Raw genomic sequence first — 20,969 nt, 5'->3', positions numbered from 1 at the left:
AGGATAGAATATATTAATTTTAATTAATGATCAAAACACAGTCACAAAGTACTTTAAACAAGCCTAGAGAGTAAGTGATTTAAAACTGTGCTTATTACTTGGTTTTGGCTAATCTGTAGAATGCCTCCTCAGGACAGGGTACCAGCTGCTTATTTGACTTCATTGTAGTGGGGGCAGGGGTGAGCAGTGAAGTTCCCAGACACAGCCTGCTGAAGTAATATAAAGAAATAGCAAATGTGACACTTTCCAAGTGAAGCCAAAGAAAGGGAAATGAACCTATTGGCATAGACAATAGTCAATACCAAGTGAAAAAAAAAAAGGCAGTAAAAAGACTCAAGAATCACTAGCCATAACCTTCATGGCATCCTTCAGACAGGGTGCAAGTGAAAGCAGCAGGAAGTGGGATATGCTGAAAAACATGGAAAAACATTTGAGGAAGGGAAAAAACCAATTTTTAGAGCCAGCACAGATTTATTCTTGGAAAGTAATCAGAACACCAGAGCCATGTGATGAGAAGGTCTTTTCTGCATTTTAAAAACAGTTAATAGGATCAGAGTGGGGATGAGTGGGAAATAAAATTTCTCCTATATTAGGAAACCATTTACACGCTTTTTTGAAGAGCTACTGTAGGAAGAATAAACAATCTGAGATGTATAGCTCTGTATTAAACCACTCAGATGGTTACTGTACCAGGCTGGAGGAGACTAGAAAGGTGCTGAGAGGAAACCCAGTAATAGGAAAGTTCAATTATCACCATACAGATTTGAGTCATATCAGGGCATAATGCTGAGAGCAAGTTTTTAGAAACTTAAAATTGTTATTCCACTAAGAATTTAAATGGAAGTAAAGTAGTTTTACTGACATGAACAGTGAACAGAAACCAACTGAAAATACTGAAGAAACACTTGCATATGAACCTTTGCCTACCTTAGCAAAAACAGATTAGTTCTAGTATTTCTTAATTAAAAAAAGGGCAGCTATTTAAGTTACATTTTAGAAGATTTAAAAGAATAAAAGGCATATACACAATAAGGGAAGACATTCAGAGAAATCCCATAGGAAGTCAGGGCAAGTACACAATTGTCAAAAAAAACCAGAACTTAATGAAGGGGAAAAGGAGCTCAGTAGTGCTAGAACAGCAGGATAAGAGAGATATTTAAAGTAGTATCGCTTGAAAAGCTGAACTCATCTCTAAGTCTTAAAGGACAAATGCCAATAAAACAAATGTGAAGTAGTCAGAAAAGCAGGTCAGAAAACTTAAATAACTTGTAGAAAGTCTAAAAAAACATCTATCAGCATTACCCTCTGGCATATTACCCACTATTCCCAGTTCAATGTTACCTCCAAATTTGTGAAGGGTACATTGTGCCCCATCATCTAGATCATTATTAAAGATGTTCAGCAGTTTTGACCCTGAGGTACAATGCTTGTTATTGGTCTCCAGCTGGACTTCATACCAATGATAACCACTCTCTGGGCCTAGCCATTCAGAAAAAATTCTAACTATTTGTCTCTTCATCCAGTCCATACCTCAACAGTTTCACTAAGGACTTAATTAGAGACAGCCTTTCTGAAGTCACAGCAGTCATCCACTGCTCTCCTGTTACGTTCCAGGCCAGCTGCTTCATAGAAAGCTATTGTAGTGCTCAAGCGTGACTTCGCCTTTGTGAATCCATGTTTACTACTCCTGATGACCTTGTCATTTACGGGCCTGGAAATGGTTGCCAGGATTTGTCATCTCATCACCTTCCCAGGGATTGACGTAAAGCTGAAAAGCCTATAGTTCACCCAGCCCTCCCTGCCACTGTAAAGGCAGGAGTGGAGTCTACCTTCCTCCAGTCCTCAGGTGACTCTAATCTCCTCAACAGTTCAAAGAGTGGCTTCACAACGACACCCACCAGCTCCCTCAGCACTTCTGGGTGCATCCCATCAGAGCCCATTTACTTACACTTAACTATTCTCTAACTTGATCCAGTTCACCAAGGGTATGCTTTCCCCCTCATCTTTGTGTCCTTCAATTTCAGAAGGCCCTTCTTACTAGTAAAGACTGAGTCATAAAAATCATTAGGTACTCGAGTCTCTTCCATGCCCTTGTAACCAGGGACCCTGCACCATTCAGCAGTAGGTTCACATCTTCCCTAGTCTTCCTTTTCCTACTTAAGTATTCATTGAAGTCCTTCTTTTTGACTTTGACACCTCCCACCACATCACTGATAACAACTGCAAGTCATCTCTACTCATATCTGTGCAGACATGTCTATCCATTAGGAGCAAAACTGATGCCCTACAGCAGTTTAATCTCCACATCTTTTAGTTCTCATCTTCCATCTATGCTTTAGCTAATCCTTCAACACCTCTCTTCTGAATGATCTTGCCTACTTTTGTTTTCCATTTCACTCCTTTGTAATTCACACATTTCTCCAGATATTTAAGGCTGAAGTGGTTATTTTACTTTTTAAGTAAACACTTCACTCATACTTGAACATAACCCACTACTACTCTTAATTTTAGTGAACGTGCTAATAGTCTTTTCTCTTCCCAGGAAATTCAGCAGTGTGGAAATATCCACAGCATATTAGAAAGCACTCCCAGTAGGCATCGAATGACTTTTCAGCGAGGCTTGTTAGAGATTGTCTAAATACTCCATGTTGTATTTACTTTTTCTCATCCAATGAGATTTTTTTCCTTTTGGAATCTGTTTTCCTGGGCTTTCCCTCTACTAATCTGCTACTTCTGAGGGGTATCCATCTGGGGTCTTGCGCAGCCTGATCTAATGGGATATGTTCCTGCCCATGGAAGGGGGGTTGGAACTGGATAATCTTTAAGGACCCTTCCAACTCAAACCATTCCATGATTTAATGATCTGCTTCTCAGCCCTCTGAAAAAAAACTCAAGGCTTTCAACATTTTTCTTCTACAACTGCCTCACCTATAAACTCAAAAACCCTCATGCACCTGCTAGCATTGAGATTCATTCTTATTTCATCCAAATCAAGACCTCAGCCCTGTTCAATCATATTCAGAGAGATAACTTACCATTAAATCAAATTCATCACGGCTTAGTCCCTCCAAGTCTTTCACTGCTTGCTTCTTTTACCAAGGATACCATTCTGTAGGCCAGATTTCAGCTGCCATCAACTCTCCTTGTCTTTGCATACACTCCACAGGCTATTTGTCTTTTTTATAAAGACATCTAAAATAGCCTTTCTTTTCAAATTACATGAAAAATTATTTGACATGGAGATTTCAGTTGACAGCCAAACCTTTAAGACAACAAAGGGCTCCTCTCCAAAAATCAGATATTCTTCCATTTTAATTGAAAGTTCAGAAAAATAAACTTTAAAATTTTCTGTAGCGCTAGTGATTAAACAACAAATTTCCATTTATTTAAAATAAAATTATGGCACATTTGCTCAAATAACTATGAAAGAGCTTTGATCAACTTTGGTTTGCATACATAGATCCTTGTTTCACTACAAGCACAACTACCAGAAATAATTTTTCCTTTAACTTGTAAAGTACATGGACAATTCCTCATTCTATACGAACAGGGTCAGGAAGGGTGAGGCACAAGTAGAGTTGAACTTGGCAAGGGATGCAAATAATAGCAAGGGTTGCTACATGTATGTCAGAAAGAGAAGGTCAAAAAAACCCATATCTGCCACAATAAGCAAGACTGGCAAACTAACTTCTTTGCCTCAGTCTTCACTGGCACCCTCTCTTCCAACACCTTTCAAGATGATAAACCACATGATGAGGACTGGGTCAACAAAGTCCCTCTCACTGTAATAGAAGGTCAGGCTCATAACCACCTGAGGAACCTGAACATACATAAGTCTCTGGGACCTGACAAGATGCATCTCAGAGTCCTAAGGGAACTGTCTGATGAAGTCGCCGAGGCTCTTCATGGTATTTCAAAAGTCATGGCAGTCAGGTGAAGTCACTGGTGACTGGAAAAAAACCCATCATACTCATATTGAAGAGAGTAGAAAGGAGGACCCTGGGAACTACTGACCTGTTAGTCTCACCTCTGCGCCCGAGAAGATCATGGAACTTACCTTCCTAGAAGCTATACTAAAGCACATGGAGGACAGGGAGTTGTTTGGAGACAGCCAGCATGGCTTCACCAAGGGTAAGTCCTGTCAGACCAACCAAGTGGCCTTCTACAATGGAAGAACTACATCAGTGCACAAGGGAAGAGCTACAGATGCTGTCTAGGCTTCTATAAGGCCTTTGACACCATGCCCATAACATCCTTCTCTCTAAATTGGAAGGATATGGATTTGACAAGTGGATCAGGAATTGTTTGGATAGTCACAGAAGGTAGCAGTAAATGGCTCAATGTCCAGATTGAGATCAGTGATAAGTGGTGTCCCTCAAGGGTCCATACTGGGACCAGTACTGTTTTAATATCTTGATCAATGGCAGACAGTGGGATCAAGTGCATCCTTAGCAAGTTTGCTGATGACACCAAGCTGAGTAGTGTGGTTGACACCTGAGGGACAGGATACCATTCAGAGGGACCTGGACAACAGGCACCAACTGGAACAGTGGAAGTTCTACCTCAACATGAGGAGAAACATCCTCACCTTGAGGGTGACCAAGCACTGCAAAAGGCAGCCCAGAGAGGTTGTGCAATTTCTTCCTCTAGATAGTCAAAACCTGCCTGAATGCTTTCTTCTGCAACTTGCCCTAGGTGAACCTGCTTTAAGATAGGGGTTGGACTGGATGATTAGCATAGGTCCTTCCAACACCAACCATCTTGTGATTCCATGAATTGGACCCGTGTGAACATCATGATGTTCAAGAAGGCCAAGTGCAAGGTCCTTCACAGAGATGGGGAAGAAAGGACTCCAGGGAGACGTTACTGCAGCCTTTCAATACACAAAGGGGGCCCACAAGAAAGACTGAAACACACTTCTTAGCAGGGCCTGTAGCAATAAGACAAGGGGTAATGATTTTAAACTAAAAGAGGGTAGATTCAGACTTGATATAAGAAAGAAATTTTCTATAGTGAAGGTGGTAAAACAAATGGCTGCCCAGAGAGGTGGTAGTTGCCCCATCCCTAGAAGCCTTCAAGGTTAGGTTGGATGGAGCTCTCCACAACCTGATCTAGTTGAAGATGTCCTTGCTCACTGCAGAGCTGTTGGGACAGATGGCCTTTGCAACACAAACTATTTTATGATTCTACGATAGAAAACTATGCTATGTTAACCCTCAAGAAGAATGCTTCTGAATCTGAAATTTGATCAGTCTCTCAATACATTTCCTTGCCTGTTAGTCACCAATCCTTCCACTGCCTTTCTTACAGATCTTTGTTTCCATTTCCATAGGCCACAAGGCATTATGCCCAAGCTTTTAAAGTTTTACATAATAAAAATTCATTTGTCAGCCCATGTCAGACTCAACTACCTGCTTATATTCTGAAATAAGAGGCTTTTATCTTTATTTTCTCTCCTTGCTACCATGCTATCATCTCATTCCGTTTCAGAAGTCATTTAAACATCCACTTCAATACCTACCAGAGCACCTTTTACAGTACTGAGACTGCCAATATATTTAGACTAATGGTGTACACAAATGGGCACTGAATCCCTCATACCTGTCTTCAAATTTCATGTAATTTAGGTGGTTACATTAAGAGTTATATCTATACCACAATGCTATGTAATTACCTTACAGGCTCTGTAGTAAAAAGGTCTTTTTCAAACTGAGTACCATGGACTAGAACAAATAAAGCAAATCCCAGTAACTCATTTAATATCTTTTGTTTTCACTACACACCGAATAACATACAAGAACAGTGGGGGGAAATAATCTAACATAACTCATATGTCACAGTATCCCTTGAAGACAATATACTTTTGTTGGAACCTGAATCTTCCCTCCACAATGTTATTTCATTATTTAGACTTCTGATTTCATATGAGAATAAAAAGCAAAGCACTACGTTTCTATGAAGCTATCAAAAATACTTTAAAGAATGGGAAAACCATTCTCTAGAATGTGCAAGAGTAACTTCAAAATACAGTATAAAAGATAATCTTAATGTATAAAAAATAAATATTTGCCTTACTGTGTACAGTTAAAATATTAATTAACTGTATTTTGTAACTGATCAATATCAGTATTTTCTAACTGATGCCATAAAGCATTTAATACCTGGAAAAACATTCCAAAGAAAATCTAGTACCAATCAGAGCCACATTATACTATGCCTGACCAAACATCTGTGAATGTTTAGAAGTAATTCACTAGTACTAAAATAGTGTTGTTTTACCAACACACTCAGCTGAAATACTTCCATAGAAAACTATTTAAATACTTCCTCTTTGGCCTTTATTAACAACATTTTGACATATCTAGTAGTCTCATATAGCAAACAGTGTTTCAAGGAAGTTTCCAGCAAACTGAGTTATGGCCCTTGACCATAGCAGGAACAGCTTCCAGCCAATACTCACTTCCATCTTCTCTCCACAATAGTTCTACTTTATCTTCTCATTTATCACTTCTTTCGCTCTAAAATTATACTGATTTCTCCAATGAAAGGATTATCAGGCACTGGAACAGGCCTCCCAAGTCATCATACTTGGAGATATTTAAAAGACAGGTAGACATGAGGTAGTCAGGGATACGGGTTAGTCCAATCATGCCTGTCCCTACTATCTCAAAGGCCTTTTCTAACCAAATGATTCTATGATTTTTATTTCAAGTTTTTCTTTTACTGGATAACTGAGTTAGTAAATTAAATTTGACTGTTAAATGACAGGTCAAGTCAGTTAAAAGCTTTTCTTCATTTTGCTTTAGCAGAAGAAAAGTTAAATGATACCATGCAATAGGAAGCTTTTTTTCAGGATCTCCCCTCCAAAAAGGGAAGTAAATGGAAGAACCGCTTTAAAATTAGTTTCCTAACACTGCATTATTCAACAAGGAAACACCTGTAATTCATTAGAATCATAGAATCACTAGGTTGGAAAGGACCCACTGGATCATCGAGTCCTAGGATGCATAGTTCCATATGCCTGCAGTGATCTAAACTGTTCAATAAATCAGTATAACAAGTTGTTAACAATGTTAACAATGTTAACAACTTCCTTTGACCAAAATCAACTACTGTCAGTGTTCCTCAAACAGTAAATATTTTTGTTCAGGTTTTACATTAGACATCTGAAAAATAAGACCTGTTATTTTAAAGTGTCAGCACCAAAATATTGAACCATGACATCCAGGTACCAGGACTCCTGCCTTTTCATGTTTTTAGTGTGAGTCACCACTGAAGTTAGTTATGCAAATCTTATTTCGTATTTTGACTTGAAAACAGTAATAGGTATCTTCATGTTTCTGTTGTGAAGAAAGTGGGAGGTTTATTACAAGATCAAAGAAACAAAACAGAGCACAATACCCGCCTCTGCCCTGGAAGCTGAACTGGCTTTCCCAAATACATTAGTTGTGCTACAGTCTTCTGCACTCCTACATGTTCTCAACAAGAAGCAACTCTTCAAGAAATCAGCTGAATCCAGCCATAAGAAGAAAGACTAAGATTGATCCGGTGACTAACAAAGCACTGGAGGTTGTGAACACATTACAGCAGTAATCCATATCACCTCATATTACTTCTGACACACAGGACAGCAAATTCTAAACCAAAAATTCTGTAGCAGTTAGATTTTACCCTAGAGACAGAGTGACAGGAATTCAACCATTAATATCCCAGCCCCGCATAGACAGAAATACAGATAAAATAAATGGAAAAAATATGCAATCTCATGCAAGGGTATAAGAGAATTTTGCTATTACTTCAATTAGACTATTCCTACATATTGGCTCTATGAGAAATTACTTTAATGGATAATCCTGAGGGAAAAATCTGTCCTGTTCCTCAGAGGTCACACCAGTGCAGGATAAATAGCTTGTTTTAGGAGAAGCTTGAAGTTTCTCCATGTAGAATGCCATCACTTGGAGACTGGGCTAACTTCATCAGGAGAAAAAGTAGCCACAACATTCTGACAAGCTTAGTTCTACAGCCAAATGCTAAGTATACTTTGCTTAAAGCAGCAAATACGCTCTTCTACAGTGCATTAAGACACCACTACAAGGATTGCCAGGATTAGCCCAGAAAAAGTTGAACGATCTCCATTCTAGAGTAGCAGAAACTGGTCAAAGACAAATGATTGAAAAGCATGAAAAAACCTAAACGTATTTCAGTTGACCACAATACTCTTCCCCTCACTGCAGCGAGGCCAAAATACCTGCTTTCAAATACAACTGCTCTCTATCAGGAGAGTGAATCCAACCAGCTCTGCCCCACTGTGGCCTTTCAATACTTAAGGGGAGATTATAAGAAAAACTTTTTACCAAGTCCTGTAGTGACAGGACAAGAGATAACGGCATTGAACTGACTGAAAGAGGGTAGATTTGGATTGGAAACAAGAAATGTGAGGGTGGTGAGGCACTGGAACAGGTTGCCCAAACACAAGGAAGCTGTGGATGCCTCATCATTGCCCATGTTCAACGCCAGGTTGGATGAGGCTTGGAGCACCCAGGTCTAGTGGAAGGTGCCCCTGCCCATGAGCATCATAGATGTTTTTGGAGGCAAGTAAGAACAACGTCCAGTAAAACCAAAAGGAATACAACCCAGACTTTCACTAGGGAAAGACTGTCACGTCTTCTCTGGATGCACAGAAGCAACATGTACTACCTAAAGAGGTTAAATACTTCAGCATCAGATCTGTCACAGAATAGAAATGCTGTGCTTACATCTGAAGGTCATAATCTCTAACAGTATTAGGACAAAGGAAAAAAAAGGGGGGCAAGAGGGCAGAAGGAAGCAGCTATACACCCAAGATCAATGACATGAAAAGCACACTACTAGAAGTAAACTACACAACCTTTCTACAGCAAATCCCATCTGCTCATCTCCAAATTCTTATTCGACACCAGAGCAATAAAAATTTAGTCAAGAAAATCTGCAAAAAGCCAGAAATGGAAGAATAAAGTTACCAAAACACAACCAGTAGGAAATCACTTACCATATCCAAGAATTACATGTGCACAAGCTAGAATTATATATGAAAGGATGACAAATGTATTATTTTTCACAACATAAAGTTTAGGTATGGAACTAAATATACACATAAGTCTTCTTAAAAGGCACTTGATAAGATGCATTATCTCCAGTTTCAACATGTCTGATAAGGAGTAAAATAGTATAAATTAGTACTTTGGGCTTAAGTGAAACTGTTCAGGAATAAAGGCTTAAAAAAACTGAACTGAAACACTCTTAGTTATTGCATCCTCATAGGATGTTTCAAGTATCAAGGTTGATATATTAAAAATAATCTACAGATGATAAAGATAGGGTAGGATCAAGGTTCTAGCCTTCATTTCATAAGTCTTCAAGCTTGGCTTCAACCTCTTCTGGACATCCCAGGGACACCTGCTACTAAAGCTGTTCTATTTACCACTAAGAAAGCCTTCCTTCAACAAGAGCATTACTCACCAAAATTATTTTGATAAAGAATCCGAGCATTGCAACTGAGTAGGATCTTTAATTCAATGGCTGCAGTATCTCAGTAGCAATGGCATTTGATTTCACTCAAGAAAACTTTTATGCTAACAGACCACTTCAATTTGAAGGGAGAGAGTCTAAGAATTTAAGACAAGCCTTAAAGTACAAACAAGTAACAAACTCAAAACCTTTTCATTTTCTTCCCAACACGTACAAAATAAGACATTACAAATTCAACTTTTAGCAGTCATCTCCAAATCAAATGCTAATACCTTAAATTTACCCTGAGGGCACTTCCAACAGTTGCAGGCCAACTGGTTGAACTACAGAGGATCTAGTGAACTACCTAGTAGCATGTATGTCTTACAGAAAAGAGGTATGAAAAAGTTTTCATAAAATCCTGATGATGGCACTACAAATGTTAGAAATAAAGTACTACAGAAAGATAACTATGCATGCATGTGCTAAATATCATAAGTGAAAATTAGGTATAAAACTTTAGTGCTAACCAAACAACTTTAGTAGCTTAAGGACTTACAAAAAGTAAGGAAAACATGAGCTAGAACTGAGTGTCTCTGTACTGAGCACCTTCAGAAGATGTGTACAGGCATCTATGGTAAAGTTAAAAACCGAACTGAAGTAAAATTGTCAAATATCCCATCTCCAAAATCAAAAGAGATGTCTAAATTGCAAGAACTTTTGTGTCATTGATGACAATGCTTAAGATGTGAATCTTGGTATCTTACCACTATTCCAGAAAACATCAATAAAGAAGCAGAACAGATATTACACAATATTTAAGATTAAGAACAAAAACTTGCTTATTTAGAGAAAATTTGATTGTGATAGGATACAGCCAACAGTAAGTGTAAATTCTCTAGATTAAGCTTAATTCTGCATTGCATTTCCAGTCATTACAGAATACAAGTAATTACAATCTGTAAGAACAGAACATTCCTCAGCTTTTTCCTTTAACAAACTTAATCTGAGTTAAAGATACTTCAAGAAAATTATTTTGAAGTTACTTTGAAAGCTGAAATGTAAGTTTCAAGCTCACATTAACAAACACCATAGCCATAACTGAAAGAAAATAGTTCACTGTAGAAAACATTTACACTTAGTTGCTGCAACCACAATCTCTGTAACAGAAACAGTTACACATTTTAGTTTGTTTTCATACTTTGGGACTCAAAGTAGTTGAAGCTGTCATCTCAGTACTGCAAGGAAGATAGGGGATGCTAGAGTAAAAAGACACGTCCTGTGATGAACAAAAATAAATCAAAAGAAGCTGTAGATAGGCCTATTCCTGAATCAAAGGAAGTTTTTAACAAAATAAGCAGAACACAGATGAGGCTAAACCCAAACTCTACCTTCAAAACACTTCCATAGCATTGTTTTACCAGGACTATAAAAACTTCATAATACAGTGAAAGGAATAAGAATTTCCCATAAGTTAGAGAAATTGAGTTGAAATTTCATGTCAAGGCAAGATGTTTTTCAAAGCCAAGAGCTCCACAGGACTGATATAGAGACCCTACATGCACCTAAGAAACAACTGAAAGTACAAGTCAAGCAGAACAGAAGTCTTACTGTGCTGGTCACAGCAGGATTAAGCATCTTTGATGTACGTAATTTCTTAACATGACTTCGGTACCAACCAAGTTTCATAAAAAAACTTCAAAATCATTGTTAAGGCAGTCCATGCTAATTAGAATGCCCTCAAAAAAAAAAAATCAGGCTTTGTTTCCCTTATCTTTTACTTTTATTTTGGTGGTCCTTCACATATTTCATCATTGCGCTCTAGGAGTTTTCCTTGTGTTCAAAGGGAGAAGCTTAAAATATACACAGTCTAACCAAACTCCACTGCAGTTAATATACTTACCTGGACAAAGCAGGAACTGGTACTCCTCTTGCTCGAATAGATGTTTTTCCACGAACTACTGGAACTTCTGCATTTTCTGAACCACCATTTAAATATGTTAATTCTTGAAGCTGTGCCTGTCTGATTTCATCATTGTAGTCCTAAAAAGAGGGGGCACAGTAAGAAAAAAGCAAGCTGTTGAATCATCACATCAAGGCAGTAACAGTAAACAGTGCTTCTGCAAGTTTCTCTTAGAAAGTTGAACACCCCATTGAAAAAGTTTAACATGCAGAATGCTCTAGGCATATTAGTCAAATTTCTAACAGTATTCTACACAGTAACTGCAAGTTTTGCTCTGGTGTGTTTCTCTTTCCCACTGCATATTACATACATGTAGCTTTATCAATTAAAATGCCAATGTTAAAATGCTGTAGAGAGGGGGAAAAACAACCGCCACCAAAGTCCCATTTCTGAGCTGAGATCTTGCTTGTAGTTCCAGCTGGAGAACTGTAGTGTGTTATAAATAGGAAAAATGGCACTGCCTTGTGTTGCAAATCAATAGACAAAACTCTGTAGAGATGAGCCCCTGACAACAAAGGAATACATTAGACAGCTAGACTTAAAATCAGGAGTTAGAGAAGGCATAAACAAGTTAATTCAATACAAACACTATCACCAAAATAACTCCAAGAATTTCAGTTCTAGAACATGCAATACTAAACAATTTTGAAGACACGTGGCTTGTTTCTTATTCTGCACAAATCCTCTCTCAAGGTCTATCTAAAAAAAGCTGAAGTTACACAGAATTAATATGATACTTCTCAAATACACAAGGGACTGACTATCTCTGAAACTTAACACATCATACACACAGTAATAAAATAGATACAATAATGAACTCTAGCTGTACGTTTTTCTACCATTTTTGCTCCACTTAAGGTGAGGCACAGAAGGCATCTGTAAAGGTGAGACAGAAATACTTTAGTCAGCGCGTACGCATACACACTAAGTATCAAAACATTAATAGGTCCTCTAATAAGGGAGAAGTGACATTTCTCATATAATAGCTTTTACCTTCTACAAGTTCCGCCATTTCAAAGGCAGAAGGTTTGTCTGAACACTGCCTTTCCCATCTCAATCACAAAACAAAGGTTCTGCATCTCCTATGGAAATCTAACTTTGGGTTTGTACAACAACAATTGTCTTTATTTCATTGTAAATAGTGATGCTTATTTAAACCAGTCTTTTTATTTTCACTGTTTATTCTTTCTTATATTACAATGTCAAATTAAAGATGTAAAAAACAAATCCAAGCTATTTTTGACATAGGAGTTCCAAAGGGGACAAAGCAATAGAAACTGCTAGTGATATCTGTGATGACATACCATCATCAAGGGGTGGGGGCGTGATCTCATATTCATATATGTTTTATTACTTTAATTATCATTTCATTAAAGCTGTAGTCTTAGTTTCCAATCCTCAAATCTTTCCTCTCATCTCCCTCTCACTTTTCCCTGCAGAGCTGGGGATATTAGAAGCTCAGCTGTATGGTTTTAGCTGCCTACATTTAGTTGGCTGGGGCTAAAACATGACAGTAATTGAAACAAGAGCCTTGAAGACAAAGAGGGTCACAGACATAATTCTGCAATAGATTGCTGTCAGATGAGGGCCGTTATTGAAGGAGACCCACTCAAAACAACTTAAGAGGTTGCAGAAGAACTAGACATTGACCATTCCACAATGGTATTTGAACTGAACTGGAAAAAAAAAAATCAAGAAGGCTGAACAAATGGGTGCCACATGTCACACAAGCTCAACAGAAACCAAATATCACCACCATTACAGAGTCCATTCTGCGGTTTTGGGCAGCAAAAATGATCTATTTCTTGATCGCATTGTAACATGAGAAAAAAAGGGTTCTTTATGATAACCGATTGTATTCTATACAGTAGATGGATCAAAGTGAAGCACCAAAACACTTGCCCAAACCAAAGCTGCATGCAAAGAAGGATGCTTTGTAGTCAGCAAGCAGAGCCATCCACAACAACTTCTTGAATCCTGGCAAAGTCATCACAGCAGAGAAATATCGCCAGGAAATTAGCGCAATGCATCAAGAACTGTGACATCCAACTGTTTGTCTAACATTGGTCAATTGAAAAGGACCAATTCTCCACAACATTACTCAACCACATGTCTTGTGAATGACTCCACAGAAGCTGTATGAACAGGGCTATGAAACTCTACCTCACCCAGCTTACTCACCAGATCTCTCTCACCAATTACCACATTTTCAAACATCTCAACAACTTCCTACAAGATGGGGTTTTCCACTACCAAGCAGCAGCTCAACACACTTTTGAAGAACCTAACAGTTCAAGGACTCTAGAATTCTATGTTAACAGAACAGACTTTCTGGCAAAAATGCATAGATTGTAATGATTCTTATTTCAATTAAAAAAATTAATTCTAAGCTGAGATATATTGCTTTAACATTGATGGTAAAAAACTGCAATTATTTTCACACCAGCCTAATACTAGTGTTAAAGAGTGGCACTACAAAGGCATTTTTTCCAAGCTGTCTTAAATAGGCTTTGAAATTTAAGTCACAAAACTGTCCACCTGAGATTATCCTCTATTCAACAGTGGAAATCAACCAAACAAAATGAAGAAAAGTCTGGAAGACTGAATCAACTGTTTCAACTGCATAACAAACTTAAGAAACAGATCCCGTTATAGAACCACCTTGAACCAATGCACAGTCAAACCATCACAGAGAGCAGAACAGAAACAGGCAATCGAACACTACTGTGGCTAACGATACAGAAAATCACTTCATATTTATACCTTGTTGCTCAATCAGCAGTGGCTATGAATGCAAAATCCTATGTAACGTATAGAAAAAAAGAACTTTGATCTTTAAAAAATGCTAAAGAGTTGTTAAAATTCTACCACAACCACAATACTTGGATCTTAAAGTTCTGTCATAACACATATCAAAGGTGCTCTTTATAACTGCTCCACAAGACATCTTCCTCAGTACCGGGCTCCTAGAAAAATAACTTTGATCATTTGATATTAATTTCATTTAATTTCTTGGAGACACGCTTAGGTTACCACTGCACATGCAGAGTTCTTTTTCTTCCTAATGCTTCCTCATTTCCCTGTAGCACACTACTAGACATGACAGCAGCCTTAGTCATAGACAAGGGCTCCACTGCACAAAGGCACAGGAAAGAAAAATATGGTCCTTATCACATATGCAAGAGGCAGCAGGAGGACACAGAGTGAAGAGGCAGCACAAGGAAGTAACAATACAAGTAGCCATGATAAGCAGCACTGTTAATCCATTAGACTCTGAAATGGATTCTTCAATTAACAGTAACAGATGGTCAATTTATGAAAACCCACTGCTGGAAAACAGCACACTTCAAGTCAAATTAAGGAGAAAATCTCTCACTCAGAACATGATGGACATAGAAACCCTTTAGACTGCACTCCTCCCCTTCACAGTTTAGGCAGAGGTGACACTCAGATTTCAGTCAAATGCTGCTGATTAATTTCAAGTGAACACATGTACTAATTTTATCAATATTACCCATCCTGACTAACTGCAGTGTTCTCTAAGCATCGAAAATGTTTTCTTCTGCATGAATGAGTATTTCATCAAGTTACAGGCACGAAATTCTCCCTACATGGGACTACTTACATGACCCAACTAAGAAACGTTCTGGTAGATTTTAAGTGATTTTCACCCAGCCTCGATCAACACACTGGCAGCAGCTCTCCTTGGGATCATCTGCAATTTCAGACCTTATTCCAATTTATCTACTATAAAAAAATTTATTTAATGTTAAGACAGATCCTGGCAAACCCTATGAGGTTTTGCAAAATTCCCAAGCAGATCTTTATCTTGGCTGTGAGCAATACACAGTTATCAGGTTTCCAGCCACATTTCTAAACATACCTTTCAGTTATTCACCAGCTTGTTTAAAGTGTGCCAGTTTCTAAAACCCACCAGCTCTTCCAAATGCCATTAAACACTTTCACCACCACATCTTAAAACTGAAAACAAGACAAGGTAGACTAAAGAAAAAACATGTAAATTCTGCTTACATTGTAAACTGACCAATACAGATAGTTCTCAGAAAATATTTCTATAACTTGCTTTAAAGAAAAGGAAAACACATACCTTGGATAATACACAAAGTATAATAATGCCATAGCTGTCAAAAGAAGAATGACTACCACTACTCAAAAATTAAGAAAAATTGACTAAGAAAAGTCCTACTGGCTAAAACTGCAGTAATCATGGTATAACACAGGATTCTGGGGGGAGGTGATGGTGGAAGTACCTGGCTTTTTGTCTTAACTGACAGAAGTAATTCTGAGAAATTAATAAACACCCACCAAACCACCACCCATCCGGCAGAGGGTTTGGCTAGAACAAAAGTTTGGCTTATTTGAAGGACACAAGAGTATACTCCAAGTCAGAAGCTACTGCTCCACCTGTAGAAGACAGGTAAACTGTCCTGTGCACAGCCAAAATAACCTAGAGTCAGAAGGTTTTGTATCTTACAGCTACACCAATATTTCAAAGGAAAGTACATTGCTACAGCTGCTTAAGGGTGAACTTCAACACAAAGGAGCTTACTCTCGGATTTGAAAAGATCTGAGAAAAGACTAAGGCATTTTTGCTACAGTCAGCTACTACAACGATCCTTTGTATCCTACATTCTAGTGCCAATTGCGATGATATATTCAGGTGTGGTCCAAAAACTGAACAGTGACAATATTTATAAGTTAGGATCAGCAGTTAAAGTTGTTGGAAGGTATAGCTAGCTTACATTGTAAGGATAACAAATTAAAATCATAATCACATATACTGAGAGCAGGATTTCTTACTTGAAATAACTAGTAATTTGCTAAGAAGGCCACAAGAGACCTTAAAGAAAAAAAGAAGTTGCATTTGGCAGCAGTTAACTAAAATGGGAGTAGTCCTAGAGAGGACATAGTACAGTACTCTGTATTGCTTCCTGAAGTGGCTCTTGCAAAAGGGAGGGGGGAGGCAGAAGAAATTAAGGCACATAGTGCAAATTTGGAGGTTCTTCTATGAAGGGATAATAGTTGGAAAAGATGATCCCTTCCAAATCAGGTCATCCTATGATTTCGAACCATCTCATAAGACATTTGAAAAGTCAAAGGGAAATAAGCAGTGTTGGCTTGCTCCCATCATTCAGAAAAGATTATGTACTGAGCTGAACTGGTGCTACAATAATGATGCAATGATCAAAAACTAAGACAGAAAAGTAAGCTAATGAATGGAACCTGCTCATTAAGAGTCCGCAATTCTACTGACTTAACAGCAGTAAAGGCTAGGCTTCAATAAGCTCAATTCATTTATTATGATGTTAGGTGAATCAACCTCAATGAAGAAAAATAAGTTTGCCAATGAAGGGGACAGACAACATATTCTTGTTTCCAGTGCATGCAAAAACTACTTCAAATTGAGCATTTTTTTCATCTAAAACCAGCTGCTTCCTCACTAGAATAGCCAAAAGCTTAGTCCTCACTTATCTCTTCACACAATCTAATCATGAACCATGTAAATACATTAAGCACTGACATTATGCCAGCCCAGCATTCCTACAAATATTAGGTAGGAGAAACTCAACAGAACAAGTTAAGATATTTAAACAGCAGTATGTTTATTTATATCTTCATATACTTCAAAACGAAAGTCATTTGGAACCTGCACACAGTCATGGTGGGGCTTGCTTCTTTATAATAGAACATAATGCTCACAACATTTGTGGAGGTTGTCTTAAGTTGCAGAATCATCAAATCATTAAAGTTGAAAAATACCTCTAAGATCATCTAATTCAACCATCAGCACAACACCACCATGTCTACTAAGCCAGGTCCCTAAGTGCCATGTCTACATGCTTTTTGAACACCTCCACAGATGGTGACTCAACCACTTCCCTGGGCAGCCTGTTCCAATGCTTTATCCCTCTTTCAAGTAAAGATTTTTCCCAACATCCTTCCCTGGCACAACTTGAGGCCATTTTCTCCTGTCCTATCACTTGTGACTTGGAGAAGAAACCAACACCTGCCTCATTATAAGCTCCTTCCAGGAAGTTGTAGAGAGTGATAAGGTCTCCCCTCAGCCTCCTGTTCTCCAGACTAAACCTCAGTTCACTCAGCCACTTCTAAAACTTTCCCTCCAGACCCATTCTGTACTTACAGAAAAATATATTCATATTAGTGCATTATTTTACATCAGCGTGTATTCCTAAGTGAACCTCCTGTTGGTCATTACTTATCATGCACTGGTTCAGGTCATGGAGTAGTAGTGGGACAGAAACTAACTTATAGTCAAGAACACTCACAGAGCACATAATCAACTCCAGAAGCGCAGGGGCTTAGTTTCATGGATCTAGACTAGGTTTAGTACAAACCAAAATCCCTCAAGTGCCTTCAGTAGCACTGTCAGGTCATCAGCACCAACTGTTCACCCTAGAGAACAGCTGGCAGTTCTGCCCCTAACAGTTTACAGTGGGCTCTGATCTTAAAAGCTTTTTCCAGCCTAAACGATTCTGTGGTTCTGAAACAAGCTGTGGTAACCATACAACAAGCATCCCCAGCTGCTCCCGAATACACCTACACTGGTTATATTCAAACATTTGTGTGGTGCTGTCAGAAACACACCTTGGCAAAGTTCCCTTAGCCAGGTCTCCTACATTTCCAAGACCTGAAACTTACCAATAATAGTTGGATAGCTTTCTCAGCAGAGAAATTGAACAGAAGTCAATGCACCTTAAGCATTCTCTGCTTTCTATACTCATTCATTGATAAGCAATAAAAATAGAACCACATTCCTTTAAGAGCTAATACAGTTAGAAACTTTACGAACAGTAAGACCTACTTAAATGCCCCAGCTTCTTAAGAGTGTAGATGGTTCTAAGTAGTTTAATATTGCAAACCAATCAAGGTCCAGCTTTACATGAGAAGCAAATAAATGAATCCTCTGTGAAAAGACATCGCAACATCAGTATCTATAAACATCCTAAACCTGGAGTACAAACTTGGACTGGAACTCACATCTGGCTTTATATGTCCATAGATCAGCAGTGGAAGTATACAGAAGAAGACAAGTATAAACCATGTATCACCAGTGTTGTGAGAAAACTAAAGATACAAGATAAAACTGTATTGATTCTCAGCACTGAACACTGAACCCGAAGTATGGGTGAGAGCAATACTACAATTTCAAATTTATTTATTGTTCGCAAAACAGAACCCTATGTTGATGTTTCATGTGTACATAACCTAGAAAAGCACTACTTCAAAGTAAACTAGTTTTTCTGTATTTCAGATTATGACTTTGGTTATTTTTAAACTCAAGCACTTTGCACATGACAAGTTAAAGCAAGACTAAGTTGCTTTTTTATTACAGGACACACAAGATAAGCATATATGTGGGCAGGTACACATTCCCCAAATAACTGCCTATATCAGAATTCAAAGTATTTGTAAACGACTTGTCACCAGTGAAGGAGATTAAATGTGACCTCACCAACATACAGTACCTTAGCTTTAGAGACAAAACTACTTAAGACTACCAGAATTTTACAAAAAAAAAAAAAAGTACTAACAGGGATGAGGAATTTCTTTATTTCTTCCAATGCATGTCCCATTCTGGCATATGCTTCTGCAGGTGGAGCAAATACTTCAATTAAAACATGCAGGTCATCATTCAGGTGGAAGTATTTTGCCTCTCCACTTTTCCTCAACTCTTCCTCCTACAAAATAAGAAAAAGGTTGGCGTTTTCCCCCCATACTTTAAATACATAATGAAAGCATTAGAATTGCAAAGGCATGTGCACATATTGTTTACTTACGTTCAGATGTCAACCAATACACTAAAATTACATACTTTTCTGACACCCTTTCAAACCAATCATGTTACTGAATATCAGAATACTATCAGTTTGCTTATGAACACTAGTGTGATGTAACAAGCAAAATAGGATCCATCAGCTTATTGCATACACAGAAACTGCAGCACAAGGGGGAAAGGTCCCAGCAGTGCACCTTTTTCCATACAGAAAACAAACACAGAACAAAGTCGAAGCTTCTTTTCTCAAAGGTATTTAGAAACAGGCTTGATCTATTATTCCACAGGAGCAATACTCTTCTGCCAACATTATTTCAGTCTCTTCATATTATCACATAGCTCACATTTACTTTCTGTTCACACAGAGATCCCTATCCCCAAGTACGCCCTATGTGGAACAGTGTTACTTGGATACAAAACTAACAGCATGTAAGACCAGCGAGGAAGATACTAGAAAGAATTCGCTAGCTATTTCAGAACAGATTTCTTTTATTCTCCTTCACCCAACGCTTCAATGACTGAAATTGATTTCCATGGGCCAGAGCATTGCTCAGTTCTCAAATACTTGCATTCACATGGAAAACGTTCAACGTAAAGTACATTTGTTAATCTCTGACACGTTCCCCTCGTGTGTCTGGGGCAATCCAAGAGACTAAACCACCATTAAAAATTATTTCACTGTATTACCAGACAATATTGTATCAAATTCTTAGCAGTTCTGCAATCTAAAAAAAAAGCCATAAGAATTCCTCCCTGCTGTTTTTCACATTTAGCAACAACCACGTAGTTCATTCTTTAAACTGCTAAAATTACAGTTTCAGTGATAGTTGAAATTTCACACACACCTTAATTAAGGATTGAGGTTTATAAGTGACAATTATTTCTGCTTCTCATAACATTGCCATCATACTTTGTGTTTGACTCAAGATGTTTTAATACAATCTAGTTCACAGGGCGAGCATTTACAGCAAGAATAATAAGAGACCAAATTCAGTAGGATTAAACTTGGTCAGCAAAACCATTATCTTGCCAATACAAGTATCAGATCTTAGAAATAGGAACTAAAACATTTCAGCTCAAAAATACAGTTTTAATAGGAACTTTCTCACTTAAGTGCTTAAGCACAACTATTCAAGGCATATGAACCTGAGTTGCCAAAAGTATGAAGGCAAACCAGATGTAGAACAAGAAAGCTAAGAGAACAATGTGGCGATTTAAACAAAACAAAAACCAACAAAACACCTGTCCTTTAATTCTCCATCTTCTCACAAAATCTACAATTGTTTGAGCAACCTGATTTAATTTTTCAGTAGAGATGTATCCCCGCAGTACTGCACTCCTGCAGCCTTATGAGAAGGCTTATCCTATTTGCTTTCTACCTTGTTCAAAGGTACAGCACAGTGCACAACAGAAGAGTACTAGCACAGCTTAAGAAGCACAACAGCACAAGGCAACTGGCAATCTACCTACTAAAGCCAGTTGATGTATTTTGCCCTGTAATCCATTGTACCCATAGAGCCTTTTGCTTTCCATACTACTTAGCAAGCTTTCAAGAGCCAGATAGCAGCCCTAGAAGTCTACTGCTTTACATCAGAAGTAGCAGTATTCAGCAAGATATGCTCATAGTACTGTCCGTTTTCATCTTCATTACGCCTCCTTTGATTTAGGTTCTAAATTTCTTTAGGCACTACCTGCTATGTATTT

At 38.1% G+C, this 20,969-nt stretch overlaps 1 protein-coding gene across 3 annotated transcripts in view; it reads right to left on the bottom strand.

Annotated features, from left to right (window-relative positions):
• KHDRBS3 (KH RNA binding domain containing, signal transduction associated 3) overlaps positions 1 to 20,969 on the bottom strand; it is a 98,339-nt gene that overhangs the window by 38,606 nt on the left and 38,764 nt on the right. For 2 of the 3 annotated variants that reach the window (XR_011337215.1, XM_069854700.1), the window contains exons 4-6: positions 19,024 to 19,170; positions 11,390 to 11,529; positions 99 to 209 (exon numbers count right to left, since the gene is read on the bottom strand). Coding sequence is in view for 2 of the 3 variants with exons in the window: in XM_069854700.1 (XP_069710801.1) it covers positions 99 to 209; positions 11,390 to 11,529; positions 19,024 to 19,170 (398 nt within the window). In the remaining variant the exon portion in view is untranslated. The remainder of the gene's footprint in view (positions 1 to 98; positions 210 to 11,389; positions 11,530 to 19,023; positions 19,171 to 20,969) is intronic. The other variant, XM_069854701.1, reaches the window with a different exon arrangement.

This window comes from Phaenicophaeus curvirostris, chromosome 3 (assembly GCF_032191515.1).
Source record: "Phaenicophaeus curvirostris isolate KB17595 chromosome 3, BPBGC_Pcur_1.0, whole genome shotgun sequence".
In the NCBI taxonomy this organism is placed as follows: domain Eukaryota; kingdom Metazoa; phylum Chordata; class Aves; order Cuculiformes; family Cuculidae; genus Phaenicophaeus; species Phaenicophaeus curvirostris.
The sequence above is the reverse complement of the archived record's forward strand: the minus strand, read 5'-3'. Positions and strand labels throughout refer to the sequence as shown.